Source organism: Haliaeetus albicilla, chromosome 3 (assembly GCF_947461875.1).
Source record: "Haliaeetus albicilla chromosome 3, bHalAlb1.1, whole genome shotgun sequence".
NCBI lineage: Eukaryota > Metazoa > Chordata > Aves > Accipitriformes > Accipitridae > Haliaeetus > Haliaeetus albicilla.
Genome location: NC_091485.1, coordinates 49864938 through 49889694, shown reverse-complemented (window position 1 = coordinate 49889694; position 24757 = coordinate 49864938). Strand labels below are relative to the sequence as shown.

At 44.4% G+C, this 24757-nt stretch overlaps 1 protein-coding gene across 2 annotated transcripts in view; it reads right to left on the bottom strand.

The window, feature by feature from the left end:
- NECAB1 (N-terminal EF-hand calcium binding protein 1) overlaps window positions 1-22022 on the bottom strand; it is a 71217-nt gene extending 49195 nt beyond the window's left edge. For both annotated transcript variants that reach the window (XM_069779643.1, XM_069779644.1), the window contains exons 1-3: window positions 21908-22022; window positions 16852-16876; window positions 4419-4527 (exon numbers count right to left, since the gene is read on the bottom strand). In XM_069779643.1, the coding sequence (XP_069635744.1) occupies window positions 4419-4527; window positions 16852-16876; window positions 21908-21961 (188 nt within the window). In that variant the 5' untranslated portion in view covers window positions 21962-22022. The remainder of the gene's footprint in view (window positions 1-4418; window positions 4528-16851; window positions 16877-21907) is intronic.
- Between the last annotated feature and the right edge of the window lie 2735 nt (window positions 22023-24757).

Here is a 24757-nt window from a genome sequence, read left to right as displayed (position 1 = left end):
TAAACAGTGAAGTGAAGCAGAGAGAAGATAAATGATTTTCCCAGAGTTTGACAGAGTCTGTATTTTAACTGGATGAGAGAGACAAAATAATCTGTGCAAATCTCCAACTAGATACACAGCTGAGTAGACTTTCTCACCCTCCCCTACTGAAAACCAGCCATAAACTACTTGGGAATTACAGGCACAAACCACGATTTTCATTTCATTCCCTCGGGTAATTTGCAAGTGAAAACATCACAAAATAGGTGGTTTGGGGATTGTTTGATATGTACATGATTCTCCTAATGCTTACATTACAAAACTTCCCAAGGTTCAATGAACATTTTGCTACTTTTCTTAGCCAGCTAGTTAATTTGAGACATTTTACATAATCTGCCCTTTTCAGCAAATGCCAGTGAGTAAAGTTTTTGCCTCCTTATTATATCTGCTTCATGTGATTTTTGCTGGAAAACTATACAAAAGAGGAATTTATATTATACGTCCAAGTTGTCTTTCTTTGCTATATCCATCTGATATTTGGCATGCTCCATCTTGCTGCCTGCCTGGTGACAGGGTTCTCAAAAGCTTTCAAAGGTGCTGAGGGAAAGCCTTTGAAATTATTTGCCTCTGTCAAAGAGAAAGATCAAGCAGTGTAGAATACTTTTCAGCTGCAAAGTCAGGGACTAAGCCTTTTATCAGTTAAAGACTTCATGAAAAAAACATACTCAAAAAGCTTCTTGTTGCTGTTTTAAATTTAAGCTTTAAGCATGTTTTCTTATTATCTATATCTAGGTTCTACTCTATAACAAATGCTAACCAGTCAATAGAAAGCCACCTTTCTTCTGATTGGAAAAAAGTAATTTAACAGGTTTTCTTAGTCTTCCACCTGAAAATATGATCCTTCATGGTTCTCTGTGACTTTTGTGCCCTGCTTTTTGCCAGGCTTTTCTTGGACAGTGAGAATGATCCCTCCCTCAGATGGCTGCTGTGCCAGTTTCATTACCTGTTCTCAGCTACTAACTGTAGTATTCGGCAAAGTTGCACCTATTCTTCAGGTATGCCTATCTCCCAGGAGGAAAAAAGTAATGTTATTCTCACTTTTCTACATATTTTTCAGATCCAGATATTCTCTGCTAAAGAGAAAAGTGTTTACAAATAATAAAAAAATTACAAATAAAAATATTTTACAAATTAAAAAAAAAAGCTTACAAATAAAAAGAAAGGAAAAATAGATGTAGAACACCTATCTTTTTTCTTAGAAATCTTACGTAGTCATCAAGGACATTTGCCTTTATCAGGATGCTCCCTGACAGATTCAGACAAATGGAATCAATGGTAAAATAAAACAACTCTCATGCAGTTATGTGGTGCACATGAGGAAGTCCAAAGCTGTATGAATGAGTATTTGGCTCTGAAATGAGTCTTTGACTCTGGGTTAAAAATTTCTGTGAAGGCCCTTAATCTGCTAAGCAAATTCCCAGGATGTTCTAAGAAGCACGTGATTCATTTTGCTAAGATTAGTTACACTGCGTGCATTGTATTTGCTGAAGATCATATTTGTTTCTCAGTCTTTGCCACTGATTTTAAGAAACCTGAGGATATTAAAACGTTACACTTATTTCTTCCATATGCAGTACCTATTTATTTAGCAGTATTTCTGCAACCTTCTGTTTTGAATTTATAGCACATAAGTGCTTTTGACAAATTAGGGAAATATGGGCAATTAGGGAAATAATGACAGCCTTCTCCTCTTTTCTTATGATAAGAGATAACCTGTTTATATTGCTGCTTCTCCTGTGTTGTTTGTTATGGAGAATGATACACCTGGGAAACCTGTTTCTCTGTCTTTGTTGCATCCTAGCACCAAGAATCTTCAGCACAGGATGGTTTACTGGATGCTTTAGGATGGCCTTGGGATTAGGAGTCCAATTCCATGCTTCTTTTGTGCTGTCTTAAATCTAATGATTCTGGGGAGGTTATGCCTGATTTACAGAAACATAAGTGAGATCAGAGCTAGAAAACAAATCCACAGAGTTATACAGGCATTTACTCCTAGGGGATATATTCCTCTGTTTATATGAATTATGTGCCGATGGGAATGCTTTTAGGGCTGCAGAGAACAGATCTAGAAGAGGATTCCTAACTGTAGATTATTTCATATCTCCATAGGATCACACAGACAGTATTGCTCATGAACAGTACTTCATACATGTTTATAAAAAAGCAACTAAGCTCTTAAGACAGAAAAGAAATGTGGTTCTGCATATAGACTGTATATTTAGATGGACTTCGAGGCCTTCTGCTGCAAGGGTAGTTATGTCAACGGTCAGCATCACGCCTGGTCGTTGACAGACCACCAGCGAGGGGGCTGGGCTGGGGTTGGCATTTGGGGTTCGTGATACACAACTGTCATGGCAATTGGGTGTTTGCAGAGCAGGGCTGGCACAAGTTGAGAAAGAGGGGAACAAGGAGGGGCATGATGCTGTGACACAGACATCCAAAGGAGAAAAAGGCATACGAGAGTCACTGTCAGGAAGAGCTGGCCAAGGGGAAAGGCCTGTCTGGAGCTACCTGGGGTAATGTGCAAGTCCTGAAGTATTAAGGTGATTGCCAAATTCATGTGTCTGAGGAACAAGGCTACTGATATCTCACCGTGAGTTAGTGTCTGGATGTTTACAAAGTAGATGAATCACAAAATCACAGCCTGTTGGTTTTGTTTCCCTGTGGAAGGTAAAAAACCCAGAGACACAGTGGAGATTGACATTGGATGAGATAAGGTCCTGTTACACTTCTCCTACATTTTCTTACAGTAAACATAGGAGGCAGGGCTGTGATACCATCTTAATACTTGTTGCTCCACTGTATGCAGCTGAGAAAAGCAATACTGACTTACAGTGTACTTTCTCCTTGTAACCAGAATCATAACCCACACCATGATTACTACACAATGTCTTCATAACCTCTTAGCAAAAGCAATAAATGGCCTCTCCTCAGGACCTTCTGTACCACAGGAATAGTCCGATTTAAAAACCACTAGCTTAGTAACACCCTCCTAATTAACAGTAAATGGGACACCTGCTGTGAATAACTGCAGATGGCCAGAAAGCAAATAAAAAGGAAATTCATTCTCTTCTTCAGTTGTAATATCATAGGATGGATGAGGTTGGAAGGGACCTCTAGAGGTCATCTGGTCCAAGCCCCCTCCTCAAGCTGGGCTACCTAAAGCCAGTTGCACAGGACCATGTCCAGACAGCTTTTGAATATCTCCAAGGGCGAGACTCCACAACCTCTGTGGGCAACCTGTGCCAGTGCTTCACCCTCACAGTAAAAAGTATTTCCTGATATTCAGAGAGAACCACCTGTGTTTGGGTTTGTGCCCATTGCCTCTGGTCCTGTCAACAGGCACCACTGAAAAGAGCCTGGCTCCTTCCTGTTTGCACCCTCCCTTGAGGTATTTATATACATCGATGAAGTCCCCCTGATCCTTCTCTTCTCCAGGCTAAACAGTCCCAGCTCTCTCAGCCTTTCCTCATACATGAGGTGCACCAGTCACTTAATCACCTTTGCCACCCTTCATGGACTGTCTCCAGCATGTCCATGCCTCTCTTGTACTGAGGAGCCCAGAACTGGACCCAGCATTCCAGGTGCGGCCACACCAGTGCTGAGCAGAGGGGAAGGGTCACCTCCCTTGACCTGCTGGCAATACTTTGTCTAATGCAACCCAGAATACCATTTGCCTTCTTTGCTGCAAGGGCATATAGTTAGCTCATGTTCAACTTGGTGTCCATGCCAGGTCCTTTTCCGCCACGCTGCTTTCCAGATGGGTGGCTCCCAGCATATATTGGTGCATGGGGTTGTTCCTCCCCAGGTGCAGGACTTTGCACCTCTCCTTGTTGAACTTCATGATATTCCTGTCAGCTCATTTCCCTGTGGCCTTGTTAAGCCCAACCGTAATGGGGATATCCAAACAGCCTAAGTGACAGCACCAATACAATTACCATGCCAGCAGCAGACAGGATGGCTTTTTCTGCTCTTTACTATATATGATTTCTTCTTTTATTTTTTATCCCTGCTCAACATCTGGTCCAAGTATTCATCTCATGTAATGAATCAGCAAAGTGTGATCAAGAATTGAGGAACTCATCTTTAAGCTTGAAGGAGACCACAGTCCCTTTTCCTTACTGTCATGGGTGGGGAACACAGAAGGCATCCAGTTTCCAACCTGTGTTCTCAGTACCCAAATCACATTTATTGGAACAAGCAGGTATTTCTACAGGGTTTAGAAACACTTCACTTGTATGGTTTAGAGCCATATGACACAGCCTATCTTCCCTGAAGCAGCATTCTTCTTAGACTTGTTTTCTAAAATCAGGCTGATATCTTTTTTCTGTTCTGACGTATAGAGGGTAGGACTGTATTTGTAAGAAGGGGGTACTTACTCGGTATTGTGTGTATCAATGGTGTGAAAAAGTTCATGCAGTTCTTCTCCACTCAGAACTCCATCAGCAAAGTAAGCTTTGAATTCATCAAAGGACAGTTTTCCATCATCTGAAACAGTGAAGAAATGGAAGTGCCTTAGTTTCATTTATGGCTTTTCTTGTTTACTTCATGCAGTAGAAGAGGAAACTATTAAAAACTTCTAGCACTTCAGATTAAATGTAGAAACTTCACATATTTGATCAAGACAGATAAAGAACATGATGCTAAATGCATCAGCTGTTTTATCAGAGTTCTCAGTTTGCCTGGTAACTCTGTTACTCTTCTTCCTTCTTATCCTTCAAGCAAAGATAGCTTAGTTTTGGTAAGTCTCTACTGACAAACACGTCAACAGAGTCCTGTCTTTGCCCTGATCCCACTAACTGTGGCTTCTCCCCATCCTGCCCCATGCTTCCCCTACTTGCTCCCTGCCTGTGTCCTTGCCTCTGCATGGAAGATCAGTGACCTCCTGAGACTGAGTGGGACTCGTTAGTTCAATGAAAATTTCTTCAGCTATCTAGAGCTATTTCCCTTTCCTTTTCCTCCTCTTTCTTTCCTCTGCTCCCTGCTTCCCACATGGGAGACTGAGACTCACATGCACAATTCAATAGCAGCAGGGATCTGACCCTGGCTCTCCTCTCTAGCTGAGGACACTAACCAATACACTGCACTGGTCTGCAGCATTTTGATTCTCTCTTTCTTTGTAAAACATATCTTTCTCAAAAAGCTCTATGCTTGGTGTGTAATTAACTAAATAAATTATTTAAAAAATTGACTTTCATGCAATAGGAAGTCAGCTTTGTGTCCTCTTCCACTGGAAAGAATTTCAGCTCATTTTCTTGGTCGGCATAGAAAACAATAAATTTCTATTTGCCAGCATGTAATTCATCTGGAGAGTACACCAAAATATAGGAATGAGAAAACTGGTTTGGACATATATCAGAGGTCAGTAAAAATCTGCAGATGGATTTTCAGATGGAGTTTGAATTGACCATTTAATATACAATGAAGCCCAACTATCAAGAAGTTGACTTTTTTTCCTAAGTGTCCACTGTTCTCATTGTTTGAGACAAAACCAACCATCACCACGTGGGTCCTGATCATCACCAATAACATGTCCGTGTAGTTAGAAAGTGTCTGCAGGACTAATGGGACTCAGAGGAAGGGGAAGTACCGTATGATAACATTTAGAAGAACAGTAACGGAATGTACATTAATTCAAGAGGAGAAAGTCCTTATTACAATCGCTACTACATTATTTAGTGGAGTCTGTTTCATCTGTTTCGTAAGTTAGCTTTAATTATAGCAAGTCCTTGACTACATGAGGGAAAATCCTTGAGATGAGATGTATTGAACAGATTAATTAATCTGGTATTTTCAGGATGTTACCACTTCAGATTGAGGCTCTATCCTCCTTTTGTCAGATTGAACTCTGCACAGCCATCAATGCTTTCTAAAGGGTATTCCAATAACTACTAGAGCATTTCACTGAAGAAAGGATTGTACTTGCATCCCACCTCACTTACGCGTGTCTGATAACCCCAGAGAAGCTGCTATACTGCAGATTTTGCATGCTTTTTTTTTTTTATTGGTGACATCAGAAATGGATAAAATGTGCCGCAATTTGGACAGCCTGTCCCACCCCAGTGTGGCTGTGGCTGCAGTGACAGAAGTGGCAGACTTAGGCTATTGTCTGTTTTGGAAAGCAGGACTCTGGGGTGCAAGGAGCATTGGACTTTAACTCTGGCCTCTAATCATATCACAGTGACTATTTAAACAGCATATGACAGTCAGCACAAGTGATTTTTTCCTGAGTATATGATTCAAGACTGAGGAGAAGGAACCAATTAAAGGAAGATATATAAAATAATTCTGCATGCTGAAATGACCTAGAGCCTGGATGGGGCTTTGAATGACATTGTATAGAAGGTGATCTGAGAAACCAACAAATGCTTGTCAGCAGGATGTTAAAAAAATGAAAGAAAGAAGTTTGTAAATGGAAAGCTGACCTCACAGAAGTCCACGAGATTTCATCACAGATCCCTCGGCAACAGCTATTTGCTTCTGTCCTGAAGAACAACAGTCCTTTTTTCTTTGCTGTACAGGCATGACTTCAGAAGAAGTGCATGGGTCAGGATGAGGCAAATCGGTAACTTCCTTAAAACAGGGCAATTTGTTCCTCTTTGACTAGTGCAGTAAGCTTTAAATGCAAGACTGATAATCAGCAAAAAAAAAAAAAAAGCCAAAGAAAGAAGATCCACCTTTTGCTTTTATTTAGAAGACGTTTGAATGGTTAAATGGTAGCTAAATAATAATTTATTTAAACTGATTGAGCCTTTGCATGAAGCATAAAGAATATTTTCAAAGCCTAACACTTCATAACTCTGTTTTGGGTAGCACTAGGTTTAAGTTCACATGTGTCATTCTCTTCCTTCAGTAACATACTGAATCGCTCATAGGGCACTGAACAACTGTAGAGGATAAGACTAAGATGTCCTAAGCACCAGACTAATCTACAACATATCGTGGCCTAATTTTATAGTGGTGAAGAACCTATTATAAAGGCAGTATCTGAATCCTGTGACTACATGCTGTACTATGGCATGCAGATTTGAAGAGCAGAGCTGAGATGTTTCCTCACTCTTTTACTTGCTATTATCTCATAATTTCTTTGACTTGAATATATGTCTTCAAATATGTAATCATCAAGAGGTTTCAAAATTGTACAAATTAAAAGTCTGCTTCAACAAAAACATTTTGAAATGTTTAATATGAAAAGACAGATTGTAGCTGGAGATAATCATCGTTATGATCAAAATAAAATGTCAAGATCTGCAAGAGCTAAAAACCAAGATGGCACAATACTGTGTTGAAGGTAGGCAATTGTCTTTGACAGAGCTGCCATGATTACCCAATTGAGATTCGAAATACATCTGCCGTTTGGCACTGGTTACAGAGAAGGAATATCAAATATTAAGTGTGTTGAAACAGGCTTCTTTTCACAGCTATGCTTCCTTTGGCTTGTACAGATACAAGTGATTGTTTAATCAAACTGCCTTTTCAGCTTTAGCCTTTGCTGGGAAGGGTGATTTGCATATAAGTTATACACATACTCAAGAAACTAGTGATTTTTGACAGCTTCCCTGAGATAAACATATTATGAGTTTACTCAAAGAACAGTCTAGGTGTGACACAAAACCTGAAACATCTGTCTGTTTATCTCTGTTCTTCAGGATCATTGGCTTTAGATCAATCCAGAAAATCAATGGTCTGTCAACAGCCAGATTGGGCACTTTAGCTATTTTCTTTGTATTTTATCATCCAAGAGCAGACATTGCCTTTTGCTTCATTGCTATTTATTCTCAATAACACTTTGGACTTTATTGACATTGACTGACACATCACTGAACTTGTTGCTGGCAAAACCCAAGCAGGTTTGTACCTGTTAGGTTACTTGCAGACTTCATACAGTTACATTTACTGAAAAAAGCTTTGATTCTCCGGGACATGTCTCTGATTTTGTATGAGTGTAGCTGTTTCGCTAGTGCAGCCAGGGACTCAGCCACTGGTGGCCCAGGCCACCCCTGCGCTTCCTCAGTGCTCAGGTGAAGCTCAGACCCAACCCCTAACAAGTGCTCCTTGTGCCATTTGATTGAAGACATGTTTGCCTAGCCAGTTTTTTTTTCAGGTGTCACAAATGGCTTTTAGTGTAAAGGCTGTGTTACGTATCCTCAGCACCACTTCCCTGGGGCACACGTTGCTGTGCCCAGATAAATACTGTCTGGTTTAAGTGCTTCGGAGCAACTGAGCAGAAACATCTATTATAGATGCTTCTATCCTCATCACTGGCAAAGCGACAGGGGGTGGATGATTCACAAAAGACAAACTTCTCTGAAGCCACGCATCCCTCAGACAAATCAACCTTCAGCAGCGTTTGCCTTGGCAACGTTATCTCAAAGAAGCTGTTTTGCAAGCCTTGCTTACTTTTGTGTATCTTCTCTGATGTCTTTCAAAAGCAGGGTTTCTTCAAAAATGGGCACAGTTGCCCATCCTCCTTAGAGCCAAAACACTCCTGACTGGCAGACAAAAATATAAACAATAAAATGTATCTCCCCATGTTGCACGTGCAAGTTTAGAAATATATTTACATGGTGCTTTAGGGGAGCCTTCCTTCAGGTTACAACTGTATTCTTACATTTATTTCAGTAAAATTCACCTCTCTATTGAATAGATGTTTTTATGTCTAAAAGACCAAGTGATATCCCCCAGCCAGTCCATTCCAGAAACACTAGTAATCTCCAGGACGCATTTCAGATAGCTTGACTTCAATAGACAACTGCATATCTGATGAGGGAAAGCCATACACATACTCTCTTTTTGAGCTGAAAGATGACTTCAGTGAGTGAAAAGACACCAAGCAAATAATGGACAAGGGCACGTATATATTTGGAGTCTACGTGCCCGAAGACGATCTCAGATGGTGAGTCCGCAGCCAGTGAAGGAAGTTACGGTGATGTAGAGGAGCAGGATGTCTCGCAGAGGTGCCAGCAAATGCTGGAGGGCAACAAAACAGCTTCCACTCCCACCTATTTCGGGCTTCTTGTTAGGACTGTGAGCCTTTTCTAGCAGTTAAACATGCCTGTGGGTGCCTCAGAGGACCACCAAAGCAGTCTTTCCATAGCAGGAGCCACATCAGATGGAGCTCGTATGGCTGAATGGCAGCCCTGGGACTTACGGCGATTGGAAGAGCCACATGGAAGAGCTTACGGCAATTGGAGGGAACAACCCCACTGGGCTAAAGCTCATCCTGGGGTTCACCCTGGCGGGATGGGATTTGGAAAGCAGAGCCCATGGCACTGTCCCAGCCCGACCAGATGGTGCCCAGCCTGCCTCCAGACTGGCAACGTGCACACTGCCAGGGCAGTCGGGTTATTTAGAGTCTGGGGCTCTACAAGCACAGTCTTCTGCCCTTGTAGGGCAAAAATTAGCAAAAGAAGAAGAGATAACAACAAGTGAAACCAATAAATGGAAAAATCCCCTGCAGCAGAAAGTATTTATTCTCCAGGAAGGTACAACAGGGACTAGGAAATGACAGTGCTCAAAATGAAGCTGTCACTTCTGCCATGGGAAAGGCAAGGGCCAAAACCACAGCCCCATCCAGGCCCTCACAGTTCTCAGTGGGAGCTGACTTCCTAAATCCCTTGCGGGAGTTGTGACACCCCTTTATGCCTTTTTGAAATCTTTCTGCCTTTGAAGAACTTAAAACCTTAAAGTGCCTCACTCAGGCCACACTCCCCTGCATGGCTGAAGCAAATACAGTGGGAAGGCAGCATAAACGTGGTCCTCCTCCCAGCTCACCTGCTCCTGGGGACCTGCTGTGTGACTTGCCTTTCTGGAAGACACTGATAGTCCATCCCTGCTGTAAAAGGCTTGGATCAGAGCACTTAAGCGCTAAAAGATATTGCCCTATACACAGAGAAAATGAGATAGTGGGGACACACACATAGCAACATACACGGATGGACTGAACCAGATGCAAAAGTTGAAAAAAAATGGATTTATTGGCATATGGCACATAAGCTGGAATCAGACCATGGAAGAGCTGCCAAAATAATAAATTTCAGTGTGCCAAAGAGTATGCTGACAATATCCACCAGGTCCCAGGCATAAGGGGTTGCATAAGAAAAAGCACAGACATAGGCTGAAGCTTTAAAGGTTCTGGGCAAATGCACTAAGCTTTCATTGACTCTGATCTGTACTGAGCGTTGATATAACCAGAAATAATGGTTTTGAACCATTATTCCAGCTCTTATGCTGGAAAACCTTAGCACATGTAACCAAGTGGTCTCAAGGGGACTAAGCTAACAGGGAGAGGGTTTAGGCTTAAAAGTAGGAATTCTGTCTTTATAGAAATAATAACGTTTGGAATCTAGAGCATAGAGTCCAGCCCTGCAGCACCTGAAGGACCCAGGGAGGTCGGATGGGGAATCCCACCACAGGCAGAGCCTGGGCTCTGAAACAGGAGCCAGGGTGGTGTCTGCAATAGATCCAGATGGTCAGGAAGCAATCAGCAGCGTCACGAGAGTCCCTGGAGGCTGGTCTACAAAGGTTTTGCCTTACAAATTCATTTTACCAGTACTGATTGAATAATTTGGGAGCTCAAATCAGCAACGCTGCAGTTCGGAGAATTTCTGTGCTCTGGCTCCCATTCGGAATATATGTTCTGTAAAGTCATCCAGTACATGCATAGCTCCAACGTGGCCACTATGATGTTAAGACCTGGCCCTTCTGCGTATCATGGTGCATAGAACTTCCCCAAGCGATTCCTGCACATAGCTGTTTTTCTCAAGGAAGGGCACACAAGTTGGGTCACCCTGTCACACTGTGACATATCTGGCCAGTCGATGTGTACGGAGCAGAGAGCCCACACACTGCTGCAGCTGCCACTGCACAGCACTGCTGGGGGCAAGTCTATGGACTAGCTGAAGACCTCATGAGATGCCAAGACATTGTGGACTCCGATTAGGAGATACTGGCCAAGGAAAAAATGCTGAAATTGGGGACTTGGCATGCTTTGCTTTGGTGTAACTCAAAAACTTTTCTCGGAAAAAAGTTTAGTCCCATAAGTGGTGATCTTCAGAGAGCCTCCAGGCCAACTCTGATGGTTCACATTAGGGTGATTCAGGAGATCCCCTTCCTGAGGTGCTTCCCCTGCCTCTCCCAGGCATAGTCACTCAGTCCTCTGGGATGGCTTAAATCAGCACTCCGGGCTACAAGCTAGAGCCACTGAGAAGTCACCATCTGAGGACTGCTGCAGTGAGGCAACTATTGCCCTGCCAGAGTTCACCTGGAGACACATGAGCAGACACAGCTGGTAGAAGACTCACCTGCATAGTCAATGTTTGTCCTGCGGTGGCACTGTCAATAAATAATGAATATGAAAACATCTATTGTGGTCTCTGCAAAACTGACTCTAGAGTGAGCGTTGTGAGTTTTCCTCTTGATCATTGTACAGGTGCATCTTGGTGGCTTTTTGGTTATTCTGTGGAAATTTTGTCAGGTGATGTAAATGTGTATGCTCTGTGCATCAGTCTATTTGGACACTGACACCAGTGGAAGCTATAGGATGCTACTGCTGCACTCTGTTGCCTTATTTTAAAGAGTCCTTTATTTATGACCTGCAGCTTTTTGTTGGGCTAATGGGCGCACGGTTTTAGAGCTGGTCTGAAATCCCCAGGCCACTGCAATCAACAACAATTTTGCTACTGCTGGAGTGCCGTGTGTTTTACAGAAGGCACTGGGGGACTTTTCCTATATAATTTCTTATGTTAAAGGCAAGACAGAAGATACTGTTAGTATTATCATGCTATACAGTTTTAGCATTCTACATTTAAAAGTGTGATGTCCCTGCTCTGTATCATGGACATCAGGGGGTGCTGAACGAAGACATATGACAGAAGATTAGTCTCATCTGACTCTATTTGTCATTTTACAGATTCTAGTTCAATGAAATTATAAAACCCACCTTTTTTTTGCGGGGGGGGGGGGTGGCAGCAGCTTTCAGTGAGTGCTTGTTTGAAATGTCAGAGAAAAAAATGAAACCAAACAAATGTCCTCATTCTGGCATTAATAGTATTTTGTTGCTGGTCTGTTCTGGGTGTTTGATATTCAGGTTTGGCCACCTCTGGAGGTTTAGTCTTGCTTTGTTTAGTCAATTTTTTAATTTCCCCTTATTTGGTTGCAGTCATTCTTGACTGCCTGCAGCAGCATACTGTTTACTGTGCTCCTTACAGTTAAGGCTTTTTTTTCTTTGGAAAGTCTCTGCTACTATAGCAGATATTACCTACAGTGTTTTCAAATATCTTCCTCTTAGGAGCTTTAAGAATGAGATATAGCTTATACTCAGTGCTTTTTCATAACAACTGACTTGTATTTGCAAATCAATGACAGCATCTATACATAGACTTTCTTTTCTAAACCTGTCATATTAGAGCTGCCCTTTTTAGTTAACTCCTGCTTGGAGCTGATCCAAGGGTTTGGGGGCAGAAGCTGTAATTCTGGAACAAGGCCATAATCAAATACCAGTTCTAAACTTGAGACGGCTCAAAGGTTCTCCTTCTGGAGGACATGGCTGGGGGTCGCTCTCTCCTCCCTCCAGGTTTAACTGGATGGCCATTTCCACACTGAAAAGTGCTGAAGGGAGTTTTAAATGCCAAGGCATGCCATGTTCCCTGAAGGGAGTTTTAAATGCCAAGGCATGCCATGTTCCCTAAGGGGTGTTTTAAATGCTAAGGCATGCCATGTCAAGGCAGGAGAGGAAGCTCACGCCTTTAAGGGTGGTTATGGTGCTGGGATGTGTGCTCAGCAGCCCACAGCCAGGAAGGCGTGCTGCTGGGCTCAGAGTCATTCATTTCCACCTTCGTAAGGGAATAGACCTGAAGCAGCCAGGCTCCCCTCAAGAAAAAGCTGGAGATGCTAAAGTAGAAAGGGAAGAGCAGCCCTCTTCTCCTACAGGAAGATGGGAAGAGAAATGACCCCCACCATGATGCAGGCAAAGGCAGGGCAGTGCTCTCCAGTTATTTGGTGGTACTCCCCAATTCTGGTCAGTGTTGAACCATCGGTGTTGAAGCACCTTGCCACAGCTGAAAGAAGACTGCTACTCTTGCAAGATCAAGAGTTGCATTCTCAGCAGATTATTGCTTTTTTTTCTTCTCCATTTTGACAGTCAGACTGTTTGTGATTGGATCTGTTCCTGTGCTAACAGGAGGGAATTATAGCATGAGGCTATACTAATAGGACACATGTCAAAGCTGCATGGTCAGGAGAGGCCTTAGGGTGACCTTTACCAACAACTGATATTGTTTCACTCAATTGCAAATCACTGCAAGTCTAATGGGGTGCCCCATGTCCCTCAGCATATCAGAAGGTAAGAGAAACACCTCATGCAGACAAGCAGGAGGATAAGCACATATAGGTGCTGCAGTCACATGTGCGTGGAACAACCAGTGCTGCCTGTGAGATGAAGGAGATAAAAAATGATGTTGATTAGGAAAGACTGCATTTGGCAGTCCCAGTTTTCCGTATTACTTGTCTCTGCTGTCTAGGGACAAGATTCTATTTTTTGAGAGGAATCTAATGAGTTTGATTCTGGTTTAAATAGCAAAAGGAATGAAATAAATGAAGAACTTTCCTTTCAGCTAGAATTTTTCCAAATTAGCTTTCCTTTGAATGTATGGAGTTTTGTAAAGCAAACCTGACCAAAACTTCATTTTGACATGCAGACCCGAAACTTCTCCTTTCCAAAAAGGTCAATGTGCAACATCTCACCTTTATGAAATTGCTTTTCTTCCCTCAGGGTTTTCTGTTGCTTTTGTCAATATTATGAACCATATATTTCTTAGAAATGAGATATTCCTTCCCTATGCCTTGTTCTCCCTCTAAGAAAATCACACGACCTTTTCAGTTATGGGAGGAGTGTGGATCTGCTCCATATGGAGCGGAGCTGCTCAGCCATGAAATAAGAGCTATAGATAAGAGTTTATGAAGCTGATCCTCTTGTGAAAGCTGTGCATAGCTGATATTTCTAGAAACAGGAGGGTAACAGAATGATATATGTACCTGGGCTAGCAAAGAAAGAAGCCACCACCCCAAAAGAAACAACATTTGTACAGCTTCTTTCAAAAAGGGGAATGACCGTTTGGTAGAGGAGTTTTTCAGTTAAACCCAGCTGTCATGAATCCTTGGAATATTTTTGAGTAACAGCAATTCAGCAGGATTTCTTGGCTCTTTTGATCTCTTATTTTATATTGTCTTGCAAGAATAGCCGTCTTTCCTTGTGGAAGGCTAACCTGAAGTCCCACAGTCCCTAAATTCATAGCAAGAATGCTATCTCCTATAACACTGCTATTTACCAGCTTGATCCATTTTTTTTGCTGTCAAGCAAGTACCTAGTAATGTTTTTGATGATAAATTTTGGGGGGATATTTTAATCTCACAGAGAATGAATATGGCAGCTCTGAGAGAGTCCTATTAAAAGTGTATGGGTTAACAGGAGCGTGTCATGGACAGTAATGTAGCATTTGTTACTGTAAGCCAGTCCTCGGTTTTCTGCAGCACAGAAAGGTGACACTGAAAGTGTAACTATCTGAGTCATTAACAAAAGCTAATAATCTGTGTAGACAACAGTGTAAGCATTTTAGATGAGTGTTCACTTTCTGAGAAGGTACTTAACATCCCAGCCCTAAAACAAATCTCCTCCTTATAAATGTGGCATGAGCTTGTGCAGTGCTAGATTAGCAAAGTGGAAGTCCCACGGGCAACTGATGGTTGAGCAAACACAATTAAGCACGTAAGAGCTGAAACCATTTCAAGCTCATGGACTTAAATTAATAGAACTACCGTGGCTGACCTTAGCCACTTTTCTCCCAATAAGATGTGGTAAAGGATCCATATATAGGTATGAACTTCAGCAACCAAAGTCTCTAGGGCCGACATGGCTTCACATTGTTCTGGAACAAGCAGGTTTGTCACTGATCATGTGAACTGTTTCCCCAATTTTAATAGCAAAGTATCAATAATAAACTGTGGGGTAACCCCACAGAGGACTAGAAGTCTTCCTGATCACCGAAGTGCCGTGGATCCACCACGACTGGGACAGAGCATGAGCCCAAAGTCCAGGGCAGGCACATGAAGCTGCAGGGGCTCTTTTTGACCCGCCGGGGGGATGACAACCGCTGCTCTGCACCACATGCTCTGACTTTCATCAGTCTTCACAGCAGACACATAAACATCTATTCCAAACATGGCAAGGAGGTCTGTGGGGGATGCCAGTAGAGCTTGGCTGTGGTTGGCACACAGCTGAGCTGGAAAAGTGCCACTGAAGGGGAAGGTCCTTCTCCTCCTCATCCTAGCCCTCACCTTGGGATCCAGCCTGCACCATCACTGCCCTTCCAAGCCACTGGCAAGCTGACTGAGGGAGATTAAAAAACCCACTAACAAAAACCCCTCACAGTGATGGGTTTTGTGGTCCCTGAGCTCTCTAAAGGAGCCTGCCTTGGTTTTATGGGAAGTGCCGGTTGCTGCACATGAGCTGGGGCAAGAATATGCAGCCGGAGGTGGGCTGTTAGGGTGGGATTGCCCTCTCAGCAACGATAAACAGTTATTTGACAGACTCAGCTATACCATCAAACTGTATGGTAGCCCCTTACTGTCCAACAGCTCTTCCTTGAAAGTGATTCTCTCTGATTTTCCCAATAGTACCCATGATGCCTTTAAATACCAGAGAGTACACTTTATCAAACCTGCACAATACCTGTTTTCTGAGGATTCAGTGGGAATTACTTGTCAGGGTTAAACCTGTCGGAGCTGTGGGTTTGACACTCTTCAATGCTTTCAGGAAAAGACCAAAGTTTGGCTTGTACTTCTGCATGAAGTTGTGTCTCTCTTCTTCCCGTACTTTGGTATTACTGCGCTAAATAATTGTGAGCTTGTATTTCCTTCTCGTCCTGCAAGATCTAACTCTGGTTATCTGAGTTAAGTATAAATACTATTATGGTAACTGCAGAGCTACAGAAGCTCTTCATAGCCTCGAGCATGCCAAATCTCACACTCTGTGTAATGCAGGGAAGTAGCAGAGACTTCAGTTCTCTTCTGGGGTATGTGGCACAAACCTGACAATGTAACTTGTCCAAAATTGTGCAGCAATTCTGAGATGGAAAAAGGAGTTAAAGTTGGGTTCAAGACCATGACTATATATACCAGCAAAAAATTCCAGTGGTTACACTTGTGGCCCTTACAGCAAGGACCTTTCCCTGCTGCAGCCAAAATAGGAGCATTTGTGAAGCCTTACAGTACTATGCTCCAAGTTACTGAATTTAAACAAGGGAAGGAAAATCAGTCAGTAGCATGAGGGCAAAACTTTCGATCAAGAACATAATAAAAAAACCTCATTACTTTTGTGTTATAAATATGTGAGTTGAATTCAAGGCTTTATTCTGCCTACTGATATGACAAACCAATACATAACTGCAAAATGTAGGAAACAAGTCTGCTGGATTTAGCCTATGGTGTTCTTAAAAAGTAATAAGATGGAGCTACTAACAAGTATTTCAAACCTGCTTGTGAACACAGTGTCACTAAGAAAACACCCACGTGTACCCAAAGTGCAAATCAGACAAACATGCCACGTGAAAGCACAAGATCTGCCCTTTAAAGAACCTGTAGGGAGGATCAGTGCATAAAAAAATACATTGCATTGAACCTGTAGAAAACATAAAATGACATGAGGGATGGCTGGTTTTCCTGTTAGGATGTTTAAAGCATGACTTCAACTGCTGAATCAACTATGGATGGGGTTTTTTTCCAAAGGGAGGGGGGAAGACATGTGACCAGTCTTACCATTCTTGTCTGCTCTTCTTAATATCTAAACAAAAAGAGAGAGAGAACAGAATCACTTTTTTTTTTTTTTTGTATGGGTTAGTAGCACACAATGCTGTATTCAGTGGGCATTTATAGTTTCAGCTCTACACCATATTTTCACAAGGCTGCATAAAACTGAAAAGCCCTTAGTGTGTCTCCATCCTTCCCCCAAGAGTATTGCTTTCTTTAACTCCTCCTGTGCTGTGTGCACAGAAAACCAGGACCATAATAAGAACCAGCTTTATTTTCTAGTTTGTGCATGGCTTATAAGGATAATGTTCAGGCACAAAACCTGATACCGTATGGCTACCATGATACTGGATTCAGGACTGAGAGAAGTGGTTTAAAGCAGCAGAGCAAGGATGATAGCTGGGAGGATGTGCTGAGCATCTGAGATGGTGAGAAAGACTCAGGGTTTGTGTGGGCGGAGGAAGCAAAGGGATAAGTCAGGAGAGGAGCCGGGTGGCATGAAGGGATCAGAGTGGGTGTGAGAGGCAGCGAGATCAGATGTGTGGGAGCAAATCTGAGGATTGCTCTGATAGCAAGTAGAAACCAGATACAGAAGAAAGGGGAGAGGGAAAGGATAGAGGTTTATAAGGTGGGAAGGCAAGGGCAGCACGAGGGTGCCTGCTGTAGATCCTTCCCTGCGATACTTCTGCAGGAAAACTGTATGTGACCCCAGCTTACCCTCACGGTGTGCAGGTCTGCCTTTTCCCCCCGCTGTAAATGGCACCTGCTGGAGGAGCTATTTAAATACATAGGTGAGAGTCTGTAACCTCTCATGCAAAGTCTGAGAAGATGATCCTGGGGGCTGCATCCCATGAGGAGAGGTGGCAGACCCTTCCAGGCCCAGCCCTGCCATCAGCAAGGGGACACAGCACCAACCCACCCGGGGCTGTATGCAGGTGCACTGGCCCTGTCTTACTGCCGCTGACATGCAGGCATGCCCGCCTGTCCCTGCTGGAGTCCCGCCGCAGGTACCACCACATTAGTCCACACTTTGGAGAAGGGATCAGGGATAGGGAGTGGACGCAACAGAAGGGGTCTCCTCCACTTTCTTTGCTCCTTGCTCTCCAGACGAGGTGGTTTTGCCATGGCATGGGTCACCATGTGACACTTCAGATACGTGCAATTGCCGTCCCTTGTCACCCTGCTATGTTTCCCGATGTAGTCCCCATCGCTACTTCAGCCTGAAACGCAATGGGGAGTTGTCTGGGCAACGCTGTACGAAGTTTAGGCAAGGGAAGAAAGCAAATCTTCCGCATATAGTTTCTATTGCTGCCATGAATATCAGTAAAGGGAAGAGTTTCAAAATGAGCACATATAATTTTGAGAGCTGACAGCAATGGAAATGTTCTCCGGTTTGATAAACCGCTAGTAGTGTTTAAACAGCTTCTCCAGCACGTGCCATAACTGCTTTGCTCCTAGAGGTGAAACCAAATGAGAAACCCAAGGATCCAGGTGCCAAGCTCTGTTGGAGCATCTTCATGACCGTATTCTGTAGGGTAGGGTTGGTGGGGACCTAACAGAATTGTGACCCACATCCAGGACTTCACTGATGATCTCTAAGCTGAACTTTGCATTGGACCAAGTTTACAGCACATAAAGTATGAAATAAACTTAGTAAGATGACATCTCCCATCCCTATTGTCCTGGTTTCAGCTGGGATAGAGTTGATTGTCTTCCTAGTAGCTGGTACAGTGCTATGTTTTTCAACTAGGTATGAGAAGAATGTTGATAACGCTGATGTTTTCAGTTGTTGCTAAGTAATGTTTAGTCTAAAGTCAAGGATTTTTCAACTTCTGATGCCCAGCCAGCAAGAAGGCTGGAGGGGCACAAGAAGTTGGCACAGGACACAGCCAGGGAAGCTGGCCCAAACTGGCCAAAGGGGTATTCCATACCATGTGATGTCCCATTTAGTATAGGAACTGGGGGGAATGGAGTAGGGGGATCGCTGCTCAGGGACCAACTGGGCGTCAGTCAGTGGGCGGTGAGCAATTGCACCGCGCATCATTTGTATATTCCAATCCTTTTATTATTACTGTTGTAATTTTATTAGTGTTATCATTATCATTATTAGTTTCTTCTTTTCTGTTCTATTAAACCGTTCTTATCTCAACCCATGAGTGTTACTTCTTTTCCCAATTTTCTCCCCCATCCCACTGGGTGGGGGGTGAAGTCAGTGAGTGGCTGTGTGGTACTTAGTTGCTGGCTGGGGTTAAACCATGACACCTATATATCCAAGCAAATCACATATCGCAACCCAATTTTCAGTATGAGCATTGGACTGCTTGGGAATTTAAAATTTTTACTCTTAAACTGGAAATTTTCTCCTAATGAGAACTAAAGACCAATTGCAGAGCAAAGGAAAGATCATTAAAATCATTATTAGAATAAAATAAAAACTCTTTCTACAATCCTTAACAAGTAAAATACAGTCCTAGATTCCCGGCAGGTTTGGCTGGATTTTGGGGGGAACTGCTGTTGGTCTTTCTCCTATCTCATTGACAAAGCAGCCTTGTTTCCTTTTTGTGTCACCTGAAGGAAAAGTCAGTCTGCTTGTCAAGGTACCCGCCTCCATGCTGCCTTTAGGGCTTGGTGCTGCTCTGGAGTTAGTAACTATACGGTAACAGATGGCAAAGCCAGCGTGCTGAAAACTTTTGCAGATTTTCAGCTGGAAGTGGAGAGATTTGGGAAATTTGGAGAGGGTGGAGAAACACGATGCTCTGAGATCTAATGGCTTTCTTCTGCCCAGTTACACCCGCTAAAAGGGAACAGTGGGTGCCCCCAAGCAGATGCATCCCAAAGGGGCTAGCGCTGAGACCCCGCTCCTCGCCTTGCAGGTGCCCGGGCCGAGCTGCACGCTGTGGGCATGTGCGCAGCCATGTCTGATGGGACAGAGCAAGGTGTGCTTCAGCGAGGTGATGGATATGGCCAGCACGGATGCAGCCCACACCTTCTGCAAGACGTCTATGTGAGCAAGACCGCTGGCTGCTCAGGCTTGGCTTATGGACATATAGGACTGGGACAGCTGTAGTAGTGGAGTTTCAATCAACTAGATGTGCCCCATAAATATGGGTCAAGGGTGGCAAAAGTTTCCACATAAGTAATTTTTCTTTTTTATTTTAAAATTAATTTTAATTAATTGATTTGTGTGTATTTAATTTATTATTATTTTTATTAATTAATTCTAATTTAAAAAACCACAGAACACCTTAAGGAAATGTTAAAATCCTTTGGACACTTGATAGGGACTTTGACACAAAACCAGGGAGGAGGTTGCATTAGAAGTCAGGTCTCTTTCATCATTAGGTCTCTGCCTATCCCCCAGTGGGACCAGGACCTCAGTGCCTGCCCTTTCTGTGCAGCCTTACAACCAGTCTCTTGCTGCCTGGTTTAATATGCAGTTAAGTGTTTATAGGGGTGGAGGTACTTCACTGAGGGGTAATCACAGAGCTGCACCCCACCAAATATCTATGACATGAGTGTACTCTCACAGATTGAAGGGCACACAGGGTCCAGTTCCTGCTTTGAAGCAGACAGACTAGGTTTGAATTTAAAGTTTTTCCTCCAGATGCAAGAGCAGAAGTACAGCAACAGCCCCCCCCCCCCCCCCCAGTTTTGTGAAAGGCATCAGCTTTTCTATAAATATGAACCTGACACTGGTTTAAGAAATTGCTGAAAATTAAACAAAGAATTTTCATTTGAATTCATACTGTACTTTGGCTGAAATTGGAAGTTTTCAGTTTATCAGATATTCTGACCATGTGCAGCTTCCTAACCCAGTGTGCTGAGTCAAACTGGGGAGTTGGCTCCATTTAATGCTTTTTAACTCTTTCCTGGCAACTTAGGTTTCTCTTCTGTCTCTGTGACAGATGCCTGTAATTCTCCTGTTTCTCTTACAAGTGCTATTTATAAGACAAAAAAGCTGCATTTTCATTATACACTTGAATGGAAATAATAAAAGTCCACCAAGAGTCTAATTTAAATGGTTTCTCATGGAGACTAGAGAAATCAGGAGATGAGCAGATGAGGGCTGCTTGAAATAATTTGGGGAAAAGCTTGGGGAAGTTAATGTGGGCACATTACAGAAAACATCTAGGTAAAGGGTCCTTTAATACAGAATGTGTCATTTCCAGCTGATATTGTGGACTAACCCTGGTGTAAGAGTTGGTCTGAAGTAGATCAGAGTTGGTAGCAGAGTTGATCTGAAGATCTGTAGGTCTCATCAAGGGCAGGGGATACTTTGGAGATCTTTGGGTGGGAGTTTGCTGTTTATCGGGACTTGCCTTGGACCAAAGAAATGCTCTGTGCTGGGCAAGTGTAGACAGAAAACTTTACAGCTGCATCTTGTGAGATGCTGTGCCCTTGGGGATGGTGTAGCACAGCCCCCCTGCGGGGTAGGATGGCCAGGTGCCCAGGCGGGCACCTCGCTGGGCTCCCCCTCGAGGGGCTCAGGGTTGCTCTGCGCATCAACCCTGGGCACCTCCAATCCATCAGGGTCTAATGGGATGGGAGGGAGCCTGCACAGTTCTGGAAAAAAAACTTTTGCAGGCTGAGAAACTGTTCAGTCAAATGCCCAGGAAAAAAAAAATAAAAAATCCAAGCAATGTGTTTTGAAAAGTGATAGCGTTTTCACCCAGCACCTCTCCTAACCACCCCCAGCCGCTAACCCGCTCTCCTCACACATGCACGCCATTGGATGCAAGCTCATTCCCCTCATTAACATTTTAAACGGTAAAAACATTTAAAAAAATAGGCAAGGGGAAGGAAAAAGGAAAGGGAAGAGGAAAGGAAAAGGGAAAGACCCACAGCCTTGCTGGGCTTCACCCCCTTCCACCCCAGGGAGGAAATCACGGCTCCAGAAAAAAAAAAGGGGGGGGGGGAGAAATTAAAAAAAAAGGAGGGGAAAAATAAAAAAAGACAAGGGAAAAAGGCAAAAAAGAAAAAAAAAAGCCGTCCCCCCCCCCCCCCCCCCGCAGCTGCTGCCCGCGCTGGAGGGAAGGGGCTCGCCTCAAGGACGCGCCGTACTCACGTCGCGGAAGATGCGCAGCCCCGCGCCCAGCCCCGCGCCCAGCTCCGCCGCCATCCGCCCGCCGCAGCCGCCGACACCGCCCGCAGCGGCGGCGGGGCCGGGGGGGGCCGGGGCGGGGCGGACCGGAGCGGACCGCCCCCCCCACCCCGGCGATGGTCGCCTTGCCGGGGGGGCCGAGCCGCGGGCCCCGCCTCGCCTGTCGCTGGAGAAGCGGCCCCAAACGGGCCGGAGCGGGGGCTGCTCGGGGAGCTCCTCGCCCCGGGGGGAGCGGGAGGGGGCGGTCCCGTCCCGCTCCGCAGCCGCCCCGTCGCACCGTTGGAGGGTGCCGGTGGGTCGGCTTGCCTCCTCTCCACGGAAGAAACTCGGTTCTCGCGGTCTGCCCTCGTCGGGCCGAGCGGCCGCCGTCCCGCCGAGCGCGGCCCCCGCGGGTGGGCTGCCCCGCGCGCCGCGAGACCCCGCCGCGCCGCAGGCGCCCTGAGGCCCCCGCGGCGCGGGGGGGCGGGGGGGGCCGCGGCCGCGCTTTTTCCCACCGCTGGTGGCGGGCGGCCCCACGAGCTGCGCTCTGCGAAAGCGCCCGGGCTGGAAAAGACGGCCCTCAGATACGATGTACCCCGCAGAGCGGCCTGGCCAAAAATCGGGGGGGGGGGGTCTGGGCGTGCTGGCGTCTCTGGCGGGGAGCGAGCGGGGCTCTGCGGGTGAGGGCAGGGGAGGAGGAGGGGGCCGCGGCCGGCGTGAGGGGGGGGGGGCCGTTCCGAGGGAGACTCCCCCCGCCCCCCGTGTCATTTCGGACACGAGCCAAGAGTAACGCTATTACACGGGCGTCGCGTAGCGGTGCCTTGGTCTTGGCTCTCCCACCGCGCACCGCCAGCAGATGGCTTTGCAGTTACACGTTCGGTATTACAATACTACATACGCTAGGTATTCCATTACTGTACATTATTGCAGAGGATGTGATGCTTCCCAACAAATGTTAGAGCGAAGTTTTTGCTTTAAAACACCTTCACGTATGAAAAGCCCCAGCCCTGGCGTGACTTGCTGCGCGTGGGTCTTCCTGCTGCGTCCACCTGCCTTTCCACGCCTCAAAAGAAAACCTGAGAGAGAACTGTCCGGAAGGAAAAGGCAAGGCATTTCACAGAGTCAGAAATTCTTACCTCGCTTCCTAAATACGGCTTGAAAAAGAGAGGGAAAAATCATCTCAGGCTATTTTGGCTTTTTCATAATACTGAAAGGCTTTTATTTAATCTGATTTGTATGATGGAAGTATGGGAATGTATTTCTTCCCAGAGAGAGAAAAGAAGAAAAAAGTCCAAAGGTTGTCTCAAGAGCCAGGAGGGTGAGTGGCGATAAGGAAACGCTTCTTCAGACCGTAGAGGGGCTTGTTTTTGATAACTGTTATAACAAGAAGAAGAAGAAGAATACACATATTTAACTTTATTGACTGTCTTGGAATGAAAAGACTTTTGTTGAAGAACCGTATCTTTCCCCTTTGATTAGTCTTAACATTCACTGTGAATATTTTAAGTTTGTTTACAGAAATCTTCCTTAAAAACAGTAGGGAAAAAGATGTGTAATCCTGATATTTTTAGGGCAAAAATTAAAACATAAGAAGCAAAAAGAACTCATAGGCCTTTTATTATATTAGGAAGCATTATTTCCATTATTAAAAAACTTATCTGCAGATCACCTTTGCATGATGTAGAAAGGCAAAAGTACTGTTTGAGTAATCATTTTTAGAGACTTTAGTTTTCCAGTTCAGGTGAGCAAACCAACCTGTGAGTAGAGTATATGCATAACTTACTGGTGAAACTTTTTTATACCACTTTAAAAGTACCTGAAGTAATATCTCAATTTGAACAACACAAGCAGGATGAAAGCTCTGAGTTTTACCAGCTTCCCTATTCATTCAGTGACTTCCCTCTGTCTCTGAGCAAGAGGCTGTGAGGCGGAGGAGACGTGGCTCCCCGCGATGTGGCAGTACAGCTACGGTACTTGCTGCCTTCATGGGGCGACCACGGCTTCCTGAAATACCCAGGTGAGGTTAGCAGAGGTCAGCACCCAGTGATACTCTCACTTCTGCAGCCACAAACCCCCGCTGCTCATAATCTATTACAAGAAATTTTTTTTTTCGTGCGCGGATGAAGATAAAACCTAAAAGGGCCTGCTCTTTCTCCTGCCGCGTGTCAAATCATTAAACTTCTATTTAGAAACCAGCCTACTGTACCAACATCTTTGCTTATGTGAAATGAAGTGGTCAGCAGGTATTTTGCCCTTTTATCTGGGAAAAACAAACAAATGAAAACTGGCAGCAAGAGCCACCTTACACTTACCGTGCAGTGGGCTGTGCAACAAGAGCCATTGATGCTGAGACAGATAGCAAAGCTTCCTTTTGCAAGCTGCCTAACCATCTAATCAAGTTTCCAAATCACTCCATGGTGGTTAGCTATGTGTATTGCTTCTAAATGACAGGAAAAACACTATATAATGCTTATGTCAAAATGTAACCTTTCCAGCAGAAGAACAGCTTGGGTGCTCGGGTACCCCATGGGCCGGTAGTGAAAAGTACTTTTTGCCCTTGGCTAAGGCAATGGATCTGCTTTATCGCCCTTTTTGCACCACAGGAGTCGATTGGTGCCTATCTAAAGAGTTGAGTTAGCATAATACGATGTCTCCCTTCATGTTGTTTTGTCATGGTTTGACCACCTGGTCTGGTGCTGTGTAGGCCAACCCCAAACCAGCCTCTGGTTTGATTACTCAAATGCTGCTGCCTGTGAGAGGTCCCTCATGACTTTTCTTGATCATAAGCTGTAAAAACAGAGAAATTTCAGAGTTGGTATGTGTGTGGCCATGGCT